At 44.2% G+C, this 21392-nt stretch overlaps 1 protein-coding gene across 1 annotated transcript in view; it reads left to right on the top strand.

The window, feature by feature from the left end:
* The window catches only part of FA2H (fatty acid 2-hydroxylase), a 756208-nt gene that overhangs the window by 668347 nt on the left and 66469 nt on the right, over nt 1-21392 (top strand). The window contains exon 5 of the mRNA XM_085637797.1: nt 5234-5406. Coding sequence (XP_085493923.1) covers nt 5234-5406 — 173 coding nt within the window. The remainder of the gene's footprint in view (nt 1-5233; nt 5407-21392) is intronic.

Raw genomic sequence — 21392 nt, 5'->3', positions numbered from 1 at the left:
ACTGGCACACATAAGTTGCTTTGTTTTATAGTCCATAAGCCAGTATTTGCCAGCAAGCCAGCAGCTAACTGCTTCTTCAAAGTTGTTCCTGGATGGCCTGCACCACTGATAACAGGCACACCTGTGTACTGTTAGTATCAGTGAGCAAAGATTCTGCATTTTGTTTTTGTAAAGAAGCGATGGAGTCAGAGAAAGTATAAAAATAATTATTTATTTAAGTGCCATAAAAGGACCCACTGGTGCAGGAGCTAAAGCATCCAGCTCTGGCAAACTCCAACCACTTCTGCCCCAATTCAAACCAAAGCGCCTACATCAGTGGATTCTAAATTACATACAACAATTCTATATGACATATACCAATTCCGATAACATGGAGAAATCCACGTTCTAAGATAAGCATAAAGAAAAGAGAAAAGATACGATTACCACAGTTTTTCTTGCCTATTTTTACGGTGCTAGGCACAACATATTTATTACCTGCATTTTGTTTTCTTGCCTATTCTTGCCATGATAGGCACACCAAATGATGTGCCTGTTCCTTCTGCGTGTCACTTCTTTGAGGCATCGCCAGTGATACGCCCATCGGCAATGATACTCCACCAAATCAGCATATTTTCCTTACACACACTATCCTATCCGTTCAGGTGAAACAATGAGCATCCTTTAAGATGTTGGTAATACCTTCACCTCAGTGACTGGGTTCTACTCCTGTTTTGTGTCAATTTATTTAATTTGTTGTTTCATTGTGTGGGGTTTGTATTGCACACAGGTCTTGTTACCTCCTAATCTCCAGAGTTTTATAATGCAACAAGCGGTGTTACCTACACTGTCATTTTTATCCTCTCCAGGTGTTCCTCCTGTATAATGGGAATTATGGTTGGAGGGGTTTGAAGCTTATATGGAAGTCATTGAAGGGCTGAATTTCACTCAAAAGAAAAAGTTAGCATTTTCACGACAGTCGTTTGGTATAGAAGAAAGTCTTTAAGCACATTCCTATGGTTGTGTATGACGAGGATGATGAGGTGGACTCAGCAATCAGAATGCTTGATATTAGATTCAATAACAAACGGAATGGAAAAATATAAATTTGATATGAAGAAACAATCACCAGGGGAATCAGTGGAAAACTTTGGGAGTGACTTGAGAGTTTTGGAGTCAACGTGTATGTATAAGGCTTTTGAGGATGAAATGTTAAGGGATCAACAAGTGGAGAAAACTAATAGCAAGAAAATTCAGGAAAAGTAGTTGACTTCTGAATATTTTACGTTGGACAATGCTCTGGAGATAGCCAAGTGTGTATAAACTGTGGCTATGTATATAGAGCAAATGGCTATAGAATCCATGGTCCAATCGTGGGTTTGGATACTGTGGTCAAGAAAAAGGAGAGAAGGGTTGATTCCAAACCAAACCTTTTTGAATGTTATAGATGTGGCAGCCAAAATCATTTGGGGAATGCCACTACATGTCCTTCTGCAGACAAAACATGTGCCAAGTGTAAGAAGAAGGGGCATTTTGCGAAGGTTTGCAAATCTCAAACCTCTGCCTTCGATTTCAGCCTAGATATATAAGAAGATCCTTTCGGATGATATTGTGTTTGAAACAAATTTTAATTCAAATAGTGAGGATAAGAGTTGCATCTTGATGATTCAGTGGAAGGTTCAGAGGATTGTAAAGTTCTGAAGATCAACTTAAGCGCATTCAAGAGACCAGTTTGTCAAGGGAATAGCTGTGGGATTTCTGTACCCATGATGGCTGATTCTGGTTTGTTATTTACTTTGATAGGTCCAGATGAGTGGGCGGATGTTTGATAACGTCGAGTTAAAAAATTCCCTAATTAGACTTGTAGCGTATGGGGGCAAACCTGTGGAAGTGCTGGGTGAGTTTGAGTGTACCTTGAGTTTCAAAGGATGCAACACTTTGGCCACAGTCTTTGTTGCAAAGGACGGGGCATGTTTGTTAGGGTAGTTAGAACAGAAGAATCTAGGGATCATTTTAGATCTCAATGGTCCAGAACAAGTTTTACTTAAGGAAGAATGCAAGTCGGTATGGACGCTTGAGGAGTGAGTGTGGGAAGGAGCGTTTACTGAAGTTTTCAGTGAGGGATTGGGTAAGATCAAAGATTTTTCCCATTGTTTTATATTCAAAGACAGTGTGAAACCAGTTGTTCATAAAGCAAGATGGGTGCCTTTTGGCCGTGAGTCAGGAAATGGAGCTGTAATTAAAATCCCTTAGTGAACAAGGCATAATTGAATCTATCAAGAGTTCTGAGTGGATACCGCTTGTGGTTCTTGCTAGATAACGGAATGGTAGTCTATGGATGTGCATAGATTTACATGATCTTAATGAAAAGCTATGGGTGAATAGACATCCGTTGTACAACATCATGGAAATATTTTATTCCCTTAAAGGTTGCAAAGCTTTTCCCTACCCTGCATATGTCTTCTTCGTATCATCAGATAGCTTTGGACAAAGACAGTCACCAACTAAGCTCATTTGTTACTCCGGCTGGTGCGTTTAGGATTAAAATAATGCCTTGTAGTCTGGCTTAAGCTTCTGCTATTTTCCAGAAAGTGGTGGAAGCCATGTTCAAGGGGGTTGCCAATGTGAAGTGCTTCCAGGATGGTATCTTGGTGTATTGGGGAAGTATGGAAAGTCACAACAAAACATTAGGCACGGTTTTAACCATTTTAACTGAAAAAGGGTTACGTTGAAAGCAGCTAAGTGTATGCCCACTGTAAATTCTGTGGATTACTTGGGTTACAAATTGTCTCTCCCAATCCCCCACTCTGAAATTTGCTTGGCATCTCCTTTTGGTTTTCTCCTTGCTCTCATACATTTGTTGAGCTTTCTCAATACTAAGCTTGACCTGCTCACGTTTCATATCTGACACCTGTAAGTTACCCATCCAGGGTATGACCAATTTGGTGGTAGCTAGTCTGCCTTTTAATAATGCATATGGTGAAATATTGGTGGTGGCATTGGGAGTAGTACGCAACGCCCACAACAAATTCTTTAGCTCTGCTTTCCAATCCATATCACTCACCACAGGCAATTTAATATTATCCTTAATTATTCTACTGCAGTGCTCAATTAGATTATTGCTGAGGGGGGGGGGGGGTGATAAAAAGAAGTCATGATATGCTTTTGCCCCAATTAGAGAGAAATTAAAAAAGTTCTCTAGACAAGAATTGCACCCCATTATCTGTGACCAATGCAGTGGGGCACCCTCTCTCAAGAAAATGGTTTGCAAAAACGTAGCCACTTTCTCAGTGTTGGCAGTTTTTACAAATTTCACCTGCAGCCAACTAGTCCCATAATCCACTAACACAAGGCTGTACTTGTACTTCTCACACAACACCTGCATAGGTCTCAAAATGTCCAAACCCAATTTGCACAATGGTTTACCAGAATGGGTATAGCCTCCACAGGACTGGGAAAAGTCACCTGTGTTTTGCCACTTACAGCACACGCCATGCACTCCCTCACAAAGTGTTCCACAGATTGGTCCATACCCGGTCACCAAAACATTTTCCTGATCCTTCTTTTCATGGCTCTCATACACATGTGCCCCTCATGAGCTAATGTCAAAACTTTGTTCTGCATGGTATGTGGAACCATGAGTAACTCCACTCTTCTTCAAGCTTAATTCTGAAAAAAACGTTTAAAGACTTTCACCTCTTCTTCAACACCTACATCAAACCATTTTATACTTAGCATATACACCACTAGTTGAATGATTTCATCCTTTTCCACAGCATTCTTCTACTCCTCCGAAATGCAGTCATAGTCAGAATACTGCAATACAGCCACCACAGAAAAATCTTCATCTACAGCATCCTCAGTTCCATCATCTTTGAGTGGTAACCTGGATAAGTAGTCTGCAGAGCGATTTTTGGCATTAGGAATGTATTCCAAAAGAAACTGGATTTCATGCCTTTTGGCTATGTGAGGCGTTGCCTTACCAGCACTCAATGTGGTAAACACTCCTATCAAGGATTTGTGATCCATGCGAATAACAAACTCCATGCCCGAACAAATATTTCCTGAAATGGTCATCACCCCACTGACATTCTAGGGCTTCATGTTCAATTACAGAATATATGGATTCCTCACCATGTAGTGCTCTTGAGACAAACACCAACACCACTTCTCTGCCATCTCTTTCTTGTAAAAGAACTGCCCCCAAACCATGCTGACTAGCATCTGTTACCACAATGGAAGAATCACAGGTGTCAAACAGCTGTAAAGGAATGCCATTGGCTAATTCCTTCTGGACGATCTCAGTATCCTGGCCTTGAATGTCAGTCCATACAAGTTGCTGATGTTTTTTCATGAGAGCTCTCATGTGATATTTTTCCCACTACAGTTGGGATTAATACACACATATAACTAACATACCAAATAATGAAGTGGCACTGGAAAATCTTTGATTGCCCTCACCAGACTTTCCTTGGGTTCTACTGATCTTGTATCATCCCTAATAGAAAATCCAAGTGTTTCAACTTGACAATGGCAGTGGTGGAATAAAGAGAAATTATTTATGCAAAGTGCGATGGGTGTGCCGAATGTAACCATAGCTCGGGACACTTTGCCGTCTTCTGAGGAGGAGAAGAGGTCATTGAGATTTGAAAATGAAATAAAACCACCTGCGTGGCACAAGGATTATCTCTAAGTACCTGTGATCTACTTATGTAGTGTTTACCTTGAGTGCTTCCAATTTACTGTGGAAAGCATTTTTGGTGTCCCATTTGCAAGTGCGTGTCTTATGTTTGACCATTTCGTTCTAATCGATAGGTCGTTCTACTTGTGCATTTAGTAACTGTTTATTTCATTTTCTGCAGGGGGAAAAGTTTCTTTGTTATCATGAGGAAAAATATGTGTTAGGTTCTATGCTAGAAGCTAAAGCAAGTGCCACCTTGACAACTGCGTCGAAGGTGGAACCTGTGAGGGTTTTGACAGTTACTGGCGGGTGCCTGTTCCGTCAGTTGGATGTATCTTTACTGCAATAAATACTCACAGTTCCCAACGTCCTGGCTCTCTGGACTTTTTACAGATGCTGTATTTCTGTCCACTAACTGAACCATGTAATCAGTCTCAAATATTTTGGTTGATAACATTAGTTTCAACCTCTTCTATTGGTGAATATTGTCAGTCCCTGGTAGTGAAACAACATGTTCGTTTGATCTTGCTTGATTTGTGTTCATTCACACTCTTCTTTCTTTTTACTGTGCAGGACATTCAGTACCTGTGCACAAGCTGCTTTTCCTGTTCCTCTTCCTGCTTGGAGTGTTTGTATGGTCCTTGCTAGAGTACTGCATTCACCGCTTCGTCTTTCACATCAAGGCTTCTCCCTGCAGCTACAGCCTCATCACCCTGCACTTCCTACTTCATGGACTGCACCACAAGGTAAGCTTCGAAGGTGATATAGAGCGCCATGAGGGTAAGTGGGAGAATATGGCGGTTTGGAGATGCGGGAGAGCAGATGTTTTTCTGTAACAACATGAACTCGGTATGGTATCTCATTATTAACACATCTCCCCACTTTACATGCTTCCTGGAGACCACACAAGGTAAGTGTCATGTGTGTGGAAACCAGTTGAGAGGACATAAGGTGGATATGGTGTAGGATACTGAAAAATAAATAGGCGTGGACTGTTTAACAGCATCACCAAGCATTATCAATCACACATCATCCACTAAACATACACCTTTACAGGTGCTAGTATGGGACCACAATAAGATTGAACATGTAAGCAGTCCATCATATGCCAGTTCCTGTAAATCACACGCAGTTTCTTACATGTGAACGCTGCCAGATCTTTCCAATCCTAAACTCTGCTGGTTTATGCACAGTGCACCACAAGTTGTCTCCATTCACATGAATAATACCAGTCCATGTAAATTATAGATACACGCCTTGCATGGGGGCCCTCCGATGGAGAGGACACTGGTGGGGCTGCAGGGCGTTCTGTTTCTGTCAGGTTTCGTAATCTTCATTGCTCTAGATTACTCAGTAGTTTCCTCTTCAGTTTCCTTTAGATTTCTGTAGATTCTTCAATTTACACGCATGGTATCTTGCCTAAGTAATCACCATTGTTGTAATGAAAAGGTCCGGTAGCCGAGGTGTAAGCTATAGATGAAGATCTATTAGTCCTAGTTGCAGATAAGTATATTCACAGCTTGGTCCTTAGGATAGCCCCACCGGGACCAGTCTCCCTGCTGCTCAGCCTGTGCTCCAACTGACACTCTCACCCTCACAGGCACCTAAGCATTCCATTGCATCCGCATGCACTACAACACGCCACACAGCACCAACTGACACTCTCACCCTCACAGGCACCTAAGCATTCCATTGCATCCGCATGCACTACAACACGCCACACAGCACCAACTGACACTCTCACCCTCACAGGCACCTAAGCATTCCATTGCATCCGCATGCACTACAACACGCCACACAGCACCAACTGACACTCTCACCCTCACAGGCACCTAAGCATTCCATTGCATCCGCATGCACTACAACACGCCACACAGCACCAACTGACACTCTCACCCTCACAGGCACCTAAGCATTCCATTGCATCCGCATGCACTACAACACGCCACACAGCACCAACTGACACTCTCACCCTCACAGGCACCTAAGCATTCCATTGCATCCGCATGCACTACAACACGCCACACAGCACCAACTGACACTCTCACCCTCACAGGCACCTAAGCATTCCATTGCATCCGCATGCACTACAACACGCCACACAGCACCAACTGACACTCTCACCCTCACAGGCACCTAAGCATTCCATTGCATCCGCATGCACTACAACACGCCACACAGCACCAACTGACACTCTCACCCTCACAGGCACCTAAGCATTCCATTGCATCCGCATGCACTACAACACGCCACACAGCACCAACTGACACTCTCACCCTCACAGGCACCTAAGCATTCCATTGCATCCGCATGCACTACAACACGCCACACAGCACCAACTGACACTCTCACCCTCACAGGCACCTAAGCATTCCATTGCATCCGCATGCTCTACAACGCGCCACACAGCACCAACTGGCACTCTCACCCTCACAGGCACCTAAGCATTCCATTGCATCCGCATGCACTACAACACGCCACACAGCACCAACTGACACTCTCACCCTCACAGGCACCTAAGCATTCCATTGCATCCGCATGCTCTACAACGCGCCACACAGCACCAACTGGCACTCTCACCCTCACAGGCACCTAAGCATTCCATTGCATCCGCATGCTCTACAACGCGCCACACAGCACCAACTGGCACTCTCACCCTCACAGGCACCTAAGCATTCCATTGCATCCGCATGCACTACAACACGCCACACAGCACCAACTGACACTCTCACCCTCACAGGCACCTAAGCATTCCATTGCATCCGCATGCACTACAACACGCCACACAGCACCAACTGACACTCTCACCCTCACAGGCACCTAAGCATTCCATTGCATCCGCATGCACTACAACACGCCACACAGCACCAACTGACACTCTCACCCTCACAGGCACCTAAGCATTCCATTGCATCCGCATGCACTACAACACGCCACACAGCACCAACTGACACTCTCACCCTCACAGGCACCTAAGCATTCCATTGCATCCGCATGCACTACAACACGCCACACAGCACCAACTGACACTCTCACCCTCACAGGCACCTAAGCATTCCATTGCATCCGCATGCACTACAACACGCCACACAGCACCAACTGACACTCTCACCCTCACAGGCACCTAAGCATTCCATTGCATCCGCATGCTCTACAACGCGCCACACAGCACCAACTGGCACTCTCACCCTCACAGGCACCTAAGCATTCCATTGCATCCGCATGCACTACAACACGCCACACAGCACCAACTGACACTCTCACCCTCACAGGCACCTAAGCATTCCATTGCATCCGCATGCTCTACAACGCGCCACACAGCACCAACTGGCACTCTCACCCTCACAGGCACCTAAGCATTCCATTGCATCCGCATGCTCTACAACGCGCCACACAGCACCAACTGGCACTCTCACCCTCACAGGCACCTAAGCATTCCATTGCATCCGCATGCTCTACAACGCGCCACACAGCACATTCACACTGGCTGAGCAGCAAGGACCAGAGCACCAGGGAGCATGCAAAGTAAAATAGATCAGATACAACACAAATCTTATTTATCTACAAACCAACTGCTACAGGCTTATAGGCAGTAAAAGCCTCGCATACACAGAGAACATTGACCTTACAGGCTGCAGGAATGAAAGCTTTCCTCACAAGCAGAGGAGGTGCGACATGTGCTGCAGCAGTGCAACCTCCCTTCACTCAGAACAGATACAGCAAACTAATCAGCACAGGTAGAAGTAGCTCATTATTCCGTACACTTAGAACAAGTGCAGCACAGCCAGAATCGAACCTAACTTTACACTCATGCAAGCCAATATAGCCCAGAGATCTGTAGTGAGCATGCCCTCACGCACAAGGACAGGTGCAAAATATGCAGAAACTTTGCAAGCTTCCCTCCCATGTTAGAGGTGCAGAATGAGCAGCAGCTGGCTTTATACAAAGAACAGGTAAAGTACAAACAGGAGCACTGCAAAGATTCCATCATAAGGTACTACAAAATCCACTTTGGTTTATTCTACTAGTTTCCCCTCTAATTGCTCCAGCAACAGCAGCACCACAATACATGTGCTGCTGTGTTAGCCTCTCCTCGTGATCCTGCACCATCTACCTCAGACCCTGCTTCTGGTTTATTACTTCTAGATAATTGTAGAACACTAGAGATGTGGGCCATATTAGTCTTATTTGTGACAAATAAAACCTACGAGTCATCTATTCACTTTAGTGAACCACCCAGATCATACATCCATGTTTCTCTAAATCAGGACTCTCAAACCTTTTCTATAATAAGATCTACTTCTGTCGCCTGAAAATTCTCCTGAGTTACTAATATTCTTTGAGATGTAGTAGTAACCGCATCAGACCAGATAAAATTAGCGGCCACCATTTGCAAGATATTATCAGCGACCACCTCCGTGCTTTAGGCGCGTTATCAGCAGTATTGTAAAAAATGCTTTGTCAATGTTGCATTCCTCCACATGGGTACTACATAAGAGTCATAGCTGCAATACCTTTAGCACAAAGTTAATAGTGATAGTATTAGCCTCCACAACATGGCTTCATTTTTATCACTCATATATCCGCTTTTAACATCTTTTGGAAATGTAACAATTTTTCTCCAAACATCAGCATATGAATTCTGAATATACACACATTTTCATTTCAAATACATGCTTTTGAATTTTGGTATACATATATTAATTCAACAAAGCAAAAGCGTCTAATTTATTTCACAGCGCTGCACACAGGAGAGCTACTTACAGGTTGCTTGAGAGCTATCAGTGGCTTGCAAGTTACACTATGGAGAAGCTTACTCTAAAACAGTAAATGCATTGAAACTAACTCAAAATAAAGGAAATGCTAGGCACACACATGTTTTGGGCTTTTTTTTAAAAATTTGGCTGATGTAAGTCCTGCTCAGTGGCCTCTGCATGAACTAGGGCACAGTTGATATCAATCAGTTGCGTCACCCTAGCGCTATGCAATGGGGCGCAAGGGTGACACAATTACTAAGTAAGATTTATTAAGCCACGCAAGGCCACCTTGCGAGGCCCTTTGTAGCTTGATTAATCTAGAGTAAAGCAACAATCTAGAGTAACGCTACACTTCGCAAATCGCTGCGTTGCATTAGTCTGCCCTAGGCACGTGCTCCATGGGTGGAGGTTGGGTGTTCCCATGCATCCACCTATGGATTTTGGCGCATTTCCAGATTTACCATTAGTGGTAGGCCTGGGAATGTGTCACAATGCTATGCCTCCCCAGGTGAGGTGTATCAAGGAGAAATATCTTTATTTCTCCTAGTTGTTTACTTTTTCTATGTGTGCTGCATTCCACAGCACACATAGAAAGAGGAAAATGCCTCCCAGGATTGTTTTTATGCAGGAAGATGCCTCTTTCTGCACAAAAACAACCCTGTCTGCAACGCAGTGGCCCTTGCAACACTGTGCAAGGGTGCCTGCATTGGCTCTAGGCAGTAGTTTGTGCACCAGTGCAGGGAAAGGACAGGAATGTGTTGTATAATGTTAAATACAGCCCATTCCTGCCTTTTCCCTTTCATGCAGCACAACAAGGTGACTTGCTGTGCTGCGCCGCATGAAAGTTTGATATATGTAGCCCTAAAGGTATATCTAGTTTGCATTTGAGTAAGTGAGTATTATTTAAAGTGGATAGAGCACACAGAATGAAGAAAACGTAAATATCTGATAAAGACGTCTAGCTGCAGATTACCCTAAAATTATCACCAGGGATCAGACAGGATCCTGAAACCCTTGAAGTACCCCTGTGCACTGATAGGTGGCGTTGTTTGACTCCACACTGGCATTGTCCATGCAGGAAGTGCCGTGCGCGGTGCCTATATAGGCACTACCTCAGAGCGCTGACATAATTTCTTTTCTTTCTGAACCAGTCAGCTCAGATCTGAAAGAGCTACCTCATGTCACTTTTTTACTGAGATTTTTTCAAAGTTTTGTTGTAGACTTTATTGAGAATCCTTCCTCCTGATGTGCAAGGGATGTCACCTAAGAAACCATTAGGTTTTAAACACAGTGGTGTCTGATTAATAGACAGAAGCAGACAAAAGTTATAATGAGGATCAAAACAGTGAATATAACAAAGAGTTCCACCATTTTCTTGAGACGACTTATATATGCATACATATATAATAAAAGACTCCAGGGCACGTCTACGATGCAAACCTAACCTATGTGTCTAGGGTGTGAATGTATGGTCTGCCAGGAAACCCCCTTCTGGATGATCTAACCCCTTTACCTGGTGGGTAAGTGTGCAAGGCTCCGTCTTGCTCACAAACTGGACACCTCACACAGAGATGTCCGTCAGCTGCTAGGTAAAAGCTTCAGCATGCAGGGACACCTCAAAGTCAGCAGAAGAGTCTCATCTGATTATATTTGTAAACAAAAGGAAATCTAGAAAAGGGCATCCTTGCCTTGGGCCGAGATTGGGTTCAAGCTGCCATTGTTTGCATTCCACAGATAGCTGTGTCTCCATATGGACGTAATCACAAATACATTTGTATCATACACACGTGAGGGCTTTGCACATTAATGCCAAGGCAGTGTGATAGTGTTCTCGCACATTTCTTTGTATTAGCAAGGTCGGTGTTTCTTAGAAACTAACCCACGTGTCACAAATGCAAATTTATAACAAAAGTCAATCAATCAATCAATCAATTAAGGAAAGCTTTATTCGACTGATTTTTTAATTGTCATAAAAGCACATGCAAAAGAAGACAATAAAGCATATTATCAATTAAAAACAGTGATCTTATAAAAACATTAAAGTGTCAGATGTTGATAAAGCAGCAGCCATTAAATCTTTAAAACGTCAGAAAGGCTCTTTACGTTAGACTTCGCTTGTTAAATACAACTTCCTTTGGAGGAGCACCTTCTTAAAAAACATAGCTGTGCACCAGGCAGTTTGTTCGTTCTCCAACATCTGAAGTCTAAGTAATGCTGGGCAGCATTGCCGCAATCCCTGTGATTTTAAAAGAGGTAAAATCCATGCTTTCCTCAACGCATCATAAAATGTACAAAATAATACCAGATGGATTGTGGACTGGGTAGAAAGATTATCGCACGGACAGAGAGGCAACTCCCGTGACCAGTCATTGACTTGTGGAAGGGTCACAAGTCTATAAACAATATTCAGTCTAAACCAAGTTAATAGCCGCCTGTCAAAGCTACCCGGTACAAATGTGAGATAAGGTTCCATGTATATGGCAATTACTGCTAGCTGATGTTGCCTTACACTGGTTTTATAATTTCTCCTGACAATATTATTCTACCCAATGATCAGTGACATAACGAAACTAGAGGGGGCCCCCCTGCAAAGTACATGGAGGGGGCCCCCTCCTAGCGGCCCAGCCCACCACCTACCTCCTTTCCCCACTACCCACAAATCTGGTATATTTTGATTTGACTCTTACACAAAGTGAGAGGGACCCTTAAACATCTAAAGGACTAAGGTTCAATCAGAAAAAACAAAGGATTGTCCTTTGGAGATAACTTCACCACTGTTTAACCCTACTCAATCACTGCAATCAACATACACTCATGAGGATTACTGTTCTGACCAAAAAAACAGTGTGCTAGCACATAGACCTTGAGTAAAAATTTGTAAATACAATTTATTAAAAAAGTTCACAGGATTTAAAAACTTAATTGTACAAATACATTGTGTGTAATAGCAGCAGCTTTGAGAAAACCTTCATAAAACTACAACAAATGTATTCACAATTGACAAATTCAAAAAACAATACAAGAACTAAGCGAGAGATAAAAAAAGACACTACTCTTTGTCATAGAAGACCATATCCATATGTTAAAATGTTAAGGATGAACCATGATGTACTGCAGCCCGTCAGCATCTAGAGTAACATTACAAATTTGTAATCAAGGTCTATGTTATTTAATGAAATGCATCTCGTTCAAAGTTTTAATGAGAAAGTGGGAAACACTCTTAATATATAAACTACACCATTTGTAACATTATTCTCAAGAGCAGATTATTTAACTGAGACAACAATCAGAACAATGCCAAGGAGTGGTCCTATTTGCTTAGGATCTGCCTATCGCTGATAACAAAGAACTATTTAGGGTCTGAATTAGAATTTACATTGATAGACAATAACTTGAAACTTTACAAGACAAACCCAAACCTGCAATTTCACAGACTCGACTGATAATATACATGAGGAGTACACAAGATATAATTCGGTATCCTGCCAGCCCCAAGAGAGATAAACTAGTGAATTATCTGCATGCCACACACGTGTTTTCCCAGTCCTGTGTCTGGGTTTGAGAGGGCGAATGCAAAATACATGTTCTTATAATGCTTTGTCACCTGAAAGCGTATTTTACAACCTACCTCCCTGGTGACATTTGTAAGTGGTGGGGCGTAAAGGTTCGGGATGAGTGACATGTAGTGAGCGAGCATAGTGTGCGAGTTAGACGGGGGTTCAGGAAAAATTTTGAAAAAAGAGTGGGCAACTGGTGCGTTTTCAAGAAAATTTGAGATAGCAAGAATGTTAATAAGGCAACAGTGAAAGGGTAGTTACGACATCAATAAAGATACTAGCTATAATAACCCTGAAACCTGGAGAGCTACTCTTTAATCTTGGATTTTGCACAAAATATCAAATTCTGGCATTTCAAATTGGGATTATGTAAAATAATCATTCAGGGGGTGCCAATTACAACGGACCTATAGAGTAAAAACAGCAGACTGCAGAAGATGGGGCAAATGCCTGGTTGAGATTTCAGACCACGTGCGGTTACAGCATCCAGAGTTCTGTTGTAAAAAAGAGTGGGAAACTTGCAATATCTTTGTTTTTGTTTTTTGCTTTTTTTAAATAATTTTTTTTTTATTTTTTGAATTTCCTTCTCAGCATCTTCTCCTTCACATTTGTTGCATACAATACACAGTTATAAATTGCTCTCCCCTTCTCACGTACAAAGTTGTTATGCTGTGCAACCACAAGAGTTTACGTTATTCTCCATACCCCTGTTTCCTGCATCCCGCGGACTCTTATCATTCATCACACCCTAATATCTACTTCACTCAGCCCTCCCCAACAACAAAACTACTACCCTCTCCCACCCCTACCCCTTGCAATATCTTTGTTCTTAATAAATATTCAATTGTGTATGGACAGATCAACAGTAATCTGAAGCCTCATTTATGGTAGAGTGTGCTACAAGTGGACTGAAACAATACAATCAACCAACAAATAAAAGCCAATTAATGTCTACTTTTCTCTCTTCATTTTTGGGGGTGTGTAGTATATCTTGCAAGAGGGTAGAGTCACACATGTCACTGCAAACAAACCCTTCTGCAGTTGACTTGGACTCATTCTTTCAAGCCAATGCGGGAATGTGCAGGTGGCATGGGAGATTCTAGTCTCAGAAAGAGGGTCACATGGGGGGAAGTGGTAGCTGTGGCATTCCTAGGAGGTTGTAGAAAAATGAAGATTCAGAGGTTTGACAGGGGCAGTGAAGGGGTGAGAGACGAGTGCCAGAGCACACTGGAATGTTTTTGTATCATGGAATTTCATTTCTGCCTCTCAACAGGGCTCAGTTAAGCTGTATGTGTTTCTATTCCTTTACTAAATGCACTCTCTGCCCCTCCTTGTGCCCCCATTGTTGAACCTTTATCAAAACCAATATCTCTGAGTGTTGGAGTAATGAGTTGGTGGCAACTGGGCACAGGGTGCAGATTCCTCAAGGGTCTCGTTTATTATTTTTTGTTACACTGCTGCCGCTGCCGGCTTCCGAGCAACTTCGAGTCTGACTCCAAGCGCTGCCATGCTGTGAAGCCAGGGACCCGGGCCTGAATGTGGCACGGTGGGACGTGCAAGACGGAGACAGTCAGAGGTGATGAGCGAGGTAAATGCCAAAAGGAGGATGGAGGAATAAATACATCTCGAGTACTCTCGTCTGATTCTGATTCGTTTAGTGACGAGCCTGTCAGTAGTCTCCTCCATGGTGTAGTCATCGTAGCATCCTATGTACTGTATCTCGACCAGCTCAAAGTCAATCAGTGGCAGAGCTGCCCGGGACACCCAAGTAGCGGCACTGTTCGAGCAGAAACAGTCCGAAATGGTGGTTGTGCAAAGTTTGCTAAAATTAAACTGCTCGGCCGCCATGTCATCCTTTGATAACGGTAATGGCTTGTATCCATCTGTGGGCCATCGACTCGTGGTGTCAGTAAGCCCTATTCTTCAACTAAGGCCACGTAGTCAGCTATGGCAAAATACAACGTTAGTCGTTATCACGCCACAATGGTCTTTACCCCTGCTTCAAATAGTGTCAGAACATTTACCCCAATTCTGTTTGGGCAGGTAATGGTATGCGAGTGCTGCCAATAAGAGCTTGCCTACAGGTTCGATTTTCAGCTTGATCGAAAGCCCTGCGCAGCCTCGATCTACGCTCGGGTAGGTAGCAGGGCTGGGCAGATACGGATGGCATGCGCGCCTTGACTCCGAGACTCCGACTGCACACCACTTCCCTTGCTTCCTCAATCATGTCTGCACTCTAGCTCAAAGGGGGTGTCACAGGGACAAAACCCTTCAGCAAACCTTGGAAAGGGGAATGTTTGTTCATCAGCCCCATCAGGGAAAGAGCAGCAGAAGGCTACACAAGTCTAGGCCTACAACTTACAAAAACACCCAACAAGGACTTGGAAAAGGCAGGCAGCTTAACAGCACACGGTTGACCGCACCCCTGCAAAGCATGTGAAAAGCAAGAAAGGTGTGAGGGCATGTGCTTACTTCACCAGCAGTAAGTCAGTCAATTGGTGCACATGGTTGCAACACATAATTTCCATGAGGTGAACAATATCAATTAATACTTACAATTCATCTTACTATGAGAAAACAAAGAAAAAAACAACTCGCAATCAGGGACCGAACATTTTATCATCGAATTATTTTTACCTCATATTTATTTGTTCTCCACTTTTGCCACCGCCGCCGGCTTCCAATCGATTTTCAAGTCTGACTCCAAATGGTGCCTTGTGGTGAGGCCAGGGGTCGGCCTAGGGCTGACCCCTAACCCTGCTGTATCCTTGCATTTGACAGGGCGTGGGGCGACTGCGTCAAAAACACATCACCGCCCGAGCAGAATGCTATCTTGAGACATGCTGCACTACACTAAGCATGCGCAACATGTCTAATGCCTTGTCAATGGAAGACGGGAGCCGAAACGAAAAGCGCCCTTCATATGCGCTGTTCATCTGAACTCCTGCACTCTCCTGCTGCTGCGTGCGCACTTTAAACAGACAAACTAAGAAAGGTGCCAGTTACAGTCCTGCCGCCCGAGTTGCAGAGAGCGTTTCTTTTTCTGTAGATGATAGTGGGGCGCCGCTCCAGCGCCCCCTATGGATCAGCCGCCCCTCAGGGAAGTGTCTGACGTTGTCAAACTTGTATCAGGGACTGGTTGACACAGATTGGCCGCAGTTGCACAAGCACGGAGTAGTGTAAATAAACGCGCCGGCCGTGTGGTCTCTCTCAGTGCCCAGTGCGCTGCAGGAGGTGCACGATATCCTTCATAAAATCGCAGATGTAATTTATCCAGGGGATCTTTAGACCCCTTCCAACTTAAGGCAGTCCGGTATGATTTCCCTGTTTAACTTAGACTGATCCTTTGACCATATCCTATGCCATAAAAGGGCTGGTTCTCATTTAATAAGGTCTGAGATGTAAGGAAGGCCTAATTCTTCATGAAAGGCAAAGGAAGGTGTACTTGGTGGCACCGATAGTAGATATCTTAAAAAATAATTTTCTCCAATTTGTATGGGGAGGGTATTAGCAAAACCCCACACTCCCGTCCCGTACATTGCATTAGCTGTGCACTTAGCCTTATAGATTTGGGTAAGCTCATACGGGGGCTTCCTGCCTAGTCTTCTTGAAAATGACACCACTGCAGCTGTGGTCTTGATAAATGACAGTTTTTTTGCATTAGTTGCTTGTACCCAAGAGTCCCCTTGGTTAAATAAAATACCTAAGTAATGAAAAAAAATTGTCTGGGTTAATTTTTGACCCTCCATGAACATAGTTTTCATTCTTTGTACCCCACGGCCACAACTCATAGTGAAGGTCTTAGAAATATTGGTGATAAGCCCCAGGTCTTTCATAAAAATATTAAAACTATCTAGAACCATATGAAGTCCTATTTGGGTTCTAGACATTAAAACTGCGTCATCCGCATAAAGGAGCGCAGGTGTAGGATGTCCGTTCACGGTAGGGAAATCTTGGTTATCTCTAAGTAGGGTTTGGCACTTACCATTAGTGTACAAATTAAAAAGGAAGGGTGCCTGGATACAGCCTTGCCGCTCCCCCTTCTGTACCGGGAAAGCAGGAGTAAGCTCACCTGCCACTCCAAAACGCACACTCGCTGATGCATCTCTGTAAAGGCGCTTTAAAAAGAGAATAATGTGAGGATCGACCCCTACTGCAACAAGGACCTCCAAGAGCCTATTGTGTCTCACTGAGCCAAAGGCCACCGTAAGGTCGACAAATGCTAAATAAAAGCGGCCTTTCTTGGCTCGCACATATTTACCAACCAGTAAGGACAGATTTAGGCTCTGCTCGATGGTCCCCAGAACTTCTCTAAAACCATATTCGATGTCTGAAAGGACTGAGTTTTCCTCTGCCCAGGCTTGCAGACATTCCAATATAACCCATCCTACCACCTTGACCATCAATTCTATTAGAGAGATCGGGCAGTAGCACCCGGGATCATCTCAGTCCCCTTGTTTAAAAAATTAGGACTATGATGGATTCTGCCCAAGTTTTAAGTAATGGGGCCGTGCAACTGGCATTAATCACCTGAGTTATAATGGAGTCTCAGAGTGGGGTGTTTGACCTAAGGAGATCCACGGGATTTCCGTCAGGGCCTGGGGCCTTACCGCTCTGACTAGCTGACAGTGCTCTTTCCACTTCCTCCAGGGTGACCTATAAATCTGCACAGTCGATTGAATCCCCTGGTGTATCACTAACTTGAGGATGGGGATTTGTCTGCCCATTATATACTTTGGAGAAGTGGTTAATCCATTGCTCCTTTGATATGGCAATTTCTATTGTGGGGCCGTCCTTAGCTCGTAGAAAAGGGGTTTTTACCGCTCTCCAAAAGGCAGCACTATCTTTCAGTTGTGCTGCACTATGAAGAGATTCCCAAGCTTCCCTTTTTTGGGCGCATTTTTTTTCCCTGAGAGCCCATTTATACTCTTGTCTCACCTGTCTGACCTTAATGAGATTTCTTGGATGCTTATGCAGTTCCAATTTTAGGTTACTGAGTGCACGTGTACATTTTGTGGTAAACCACCCCTGTTTTTTGGCCTTATTACTCATTTGTACGAATAATAAGTCTCTCACCCCTGCCGCAATTTGCTGAAAGGACAGTAAAATGGTATCTTTGGGGGCTAATTCACTCAAGCAATTTTCAATATCTGTTTTGTATTTTATTACCAGTTGCTTTGTGACGGCCTCGGGTCAACCTTTGATCACCTCAAGGTGTGGCCATTAGTTCTATTGAGTGATACTTCCCCCCCCCCCCCCCATTACTGCAACATTATCTGTTTTGGGTAGCCTATGTGATGGCAATTTAATCTCTAGGCTTAACGGAAAGTGGTCACTCATGGGGTTGTCCCCCACCATACAAGAATGCAGCCTGTGTGCGTGGTTAAGTGAGAGCAATATATAATCTATAGTGGAGGATTATAGATCCATTAACCCCTTCTGTGCCACGCCCTTTCCCCCTCCTGTGCCGGGCGTTTCATTAGTGGGCGGGTTTCATGACGAGATAGTCTCGTCATGGGCACAGCGCGACCGTGCTCCATGACGAGACTATCTCGTCATGGGCACAGAAGAAGTTAAATGTCGAGGACATAAGAAAATGTCTGGCCACAAGGTCATTCACGAAACCTAGCTCCATGCTCACAATCAACTAATTAAACAGCTCCCCCAACGCTGTGTGGCAAAACTGTGTACTACATGTGCTCTCCTCGTCTATATGGTCGCAGATCCTGCTATCAACATAAGAACATAGCGCACAATTAAAATCGCCCCCACAGAAAATCATGGTTTCTTTTCTGCTAGCATTAATAAGTGAGTTAAGTTCATTACCCAGTTTTCGGACAACATTACCACAGTTGTCGGGTGGGGGGGGGGGGGGTGTTGTAAAAATTAACCAAGGTAATAGATAGGTTCAGGTTTTGATGTATTTTTACCACTAATAGTATCTATTCCCCGGTATTAAATCTATTTTTCCCAAGGCAAGTTTATTTGAGATATTCACACAAAGCCCACCCTTTGCTCTTCCCCCTTGTTCTTTCACCGCAGGTATGTGGAAGGTCTTACATCCGTTAATGTGAATTGGTTCTCTGATCCAGGTTTCTTGGAAGCATAATATGTCCTGGTCAGAGATAATGTTACCCCATGGTTGGCTTTGTATCTTACTGCACAGCCTTGCAATGTTCCTGGAAATGATCTTGCATGGAAAACACTCACCACATGGAGTATTTCTCTAGGGTAGCAGACTCAGGGGGGGCAGGGTTGCTAGTATGGGATTGTGCTTGGGCCGTGGTTGACGGTTCACTTATCTCTCGTCGGTTGACTGGGGAGCTACTCTTGGTGCATCTCTCAGGGGATTCCCTCTCATTTAGCAAGTGCGGTAGCATAGGAACTACAGTCTCTTTCACTACCGAGCGATCGATAGATGTTACTACGAACGAGTTGGCCCTTGAGGTATCCCTGCTGATAACTGAACCCCCGTTTAATGGCTTCAGTCAGTCATTATCGTCTAAGGTATTGAGGACATCATAATAGTTATTCACTGGGATAGTATATCTATGCAGTCTCCACCCCCCACATCTGTCCTCCCCTAGTAAAAGCTGTGTGGGGCCATGTGGCTTGTAGAAATAACCCACTAAAATGTTGATCCCCATTTGTTCTATTGACCAGTTGCCCGCCCTATCTAGTATTGTTTGAACTAGATCTGGTGACCCAAATGTTAATACTACGCAGTCACCCTCTAGCGACTTTTTAGATCTTCCTAACCAGCCAATACGTCTGACCATCTTAAACTCTGAAAAGAGCGGATTTTATAATCCCGTCCTTGCACTTAACACATGCAACAATTTATTTTTTAGTGTTGTCCAATGTTCCCTGGCTTCGTGTGGCAACGGGAGGGACATTGGCCAACACGATAGTGTAAGGCGTTGCTTCTGGAAGGAGTTGTAATGTGTTTATGCCGGGTGGGCCTCTCAATGGTTGGTTTTCTTGTCTTTGATCACCTTGTGAGTGGGCTTCCTTTCTGCGTGCGTAGTTAGGTTTACTAAGGGGGGGTTTACTAGGTTTACTGGGGGGGGTTCCTTTTGGATGCTCAACAGCCGTTCTTGAGGCCTGTACTGTGTCATGTGGCCTATCCAAAGCCCCCCTATTATGGGGCTTAAGCAAGGGAACAGATGGAGCAATTAGGGGTGCTTCCACTAAGCCGGGGCCAAAAATGCCAAGCTGTGCAATCATGGATCCGTCACTCCTGTTTGACTGGGCGGACTTAGTTCTACATTGACATGTATTAGTCAGGTGTGACTGAGTAGTCTGAAAGCCCATCTGACTCATCTGGGTCGGCTGATTTGTATGAGTACTACATGCGAGCTTTTCTAGCTTATCTATGCTCGCTTTTTATTCTGGATAACTTTTGCATCAGTGGGTTCAATTAAACTGAGACAACCTCACCCATTTTAGTCCAGAACTCCCCACTATCAATACACTGCGGGGGGATAGAGTTATTAAGGAAGGCTCCTTATTAGTAATGCTAGTAGCTGGAGAATTAACCTCCTCCTCCTCCACCATGATTTTACTTCTACGCCCTCTTTTTGCTTGCTAGAGCCCTGCCCTTTTCTTTTCCTTGACTGGATTAAGGGACTATTCCCCTGGCTATTTTGACTTTTTTGTCCTCTGGTATTTACTGTAGGCTGAGTTGATGTGTTGTTTGTCTTAGGGGCATCGTTAGGTTCGGGTACCTGACTGAGCTATACACTAGTCAAAGAGGAACTTTGTTGGGAGTTAGTGAAATCTACAGGGTCAGACATTGCAGGCTGACTTAGGGGGAATTGTGGCTCTAGTGATAGTCTTCGCTCTGTAAGTGTGATTTCATGAATGAGGGCTGACTCTGCCCGTAACAGAAAAGCATCCAGAGTCCCCACCACTCCCTGACCTGTTAATGATTTCCGTTTGTTTAGTGTTTTCTGTGTCATTTCCTCTATTGATATTCGTAGTGGCAGCAATATATAACAATATGTAGCGACAGTATTAAACCCTCATACCCTTGTACTTTAGTCCCAATGTTCGCATTAAAGGTCCCTAATAGTCCGAATCACAAGATGCAAATAAGCTGGCCCAGCCTGGCCTCTTTCGGCCTCTGATGGGCTTGGAAAGGGACTGCCCTTGGCCCGGGCTTTGCCCGGGCGCAGCCTGGGTGCGCCCGCACGTGTCTTGCGCTGCGGTAGCCCTGGCATTGTTTTGAGCGCCTCCTGGCACGTCCAGCATCCGGTAAGGTGCACGTGCCCCCAAGGATGCAGGGAAAAGGAGTCCGCTCCGCTTCACTCGCGGCTCCCTATCGGCAGAAAAAACGGGGTCCTGGCACTGATGGCGACAACAAGTAACTCCAAAAAGAGCTCCCACGCTGCGGTAGCCCTGGCATTGTTTTGAGCG

Source organism: Triturus cristatus, chromosome 12, assembly GCF_964204655.1.
Source record: "Triturus cristatus chromosome 12, aTriCri1.1, whole genome shotgun sequence".
NCBI lineage: Eukaryota > Metazoa > Chordata > Amphibia > Caudata > Salamandridae > Triturus > Triturus cristatus.
This window is presented reverse-complemented; position numbering and strand designations above follow the sequence as displayed.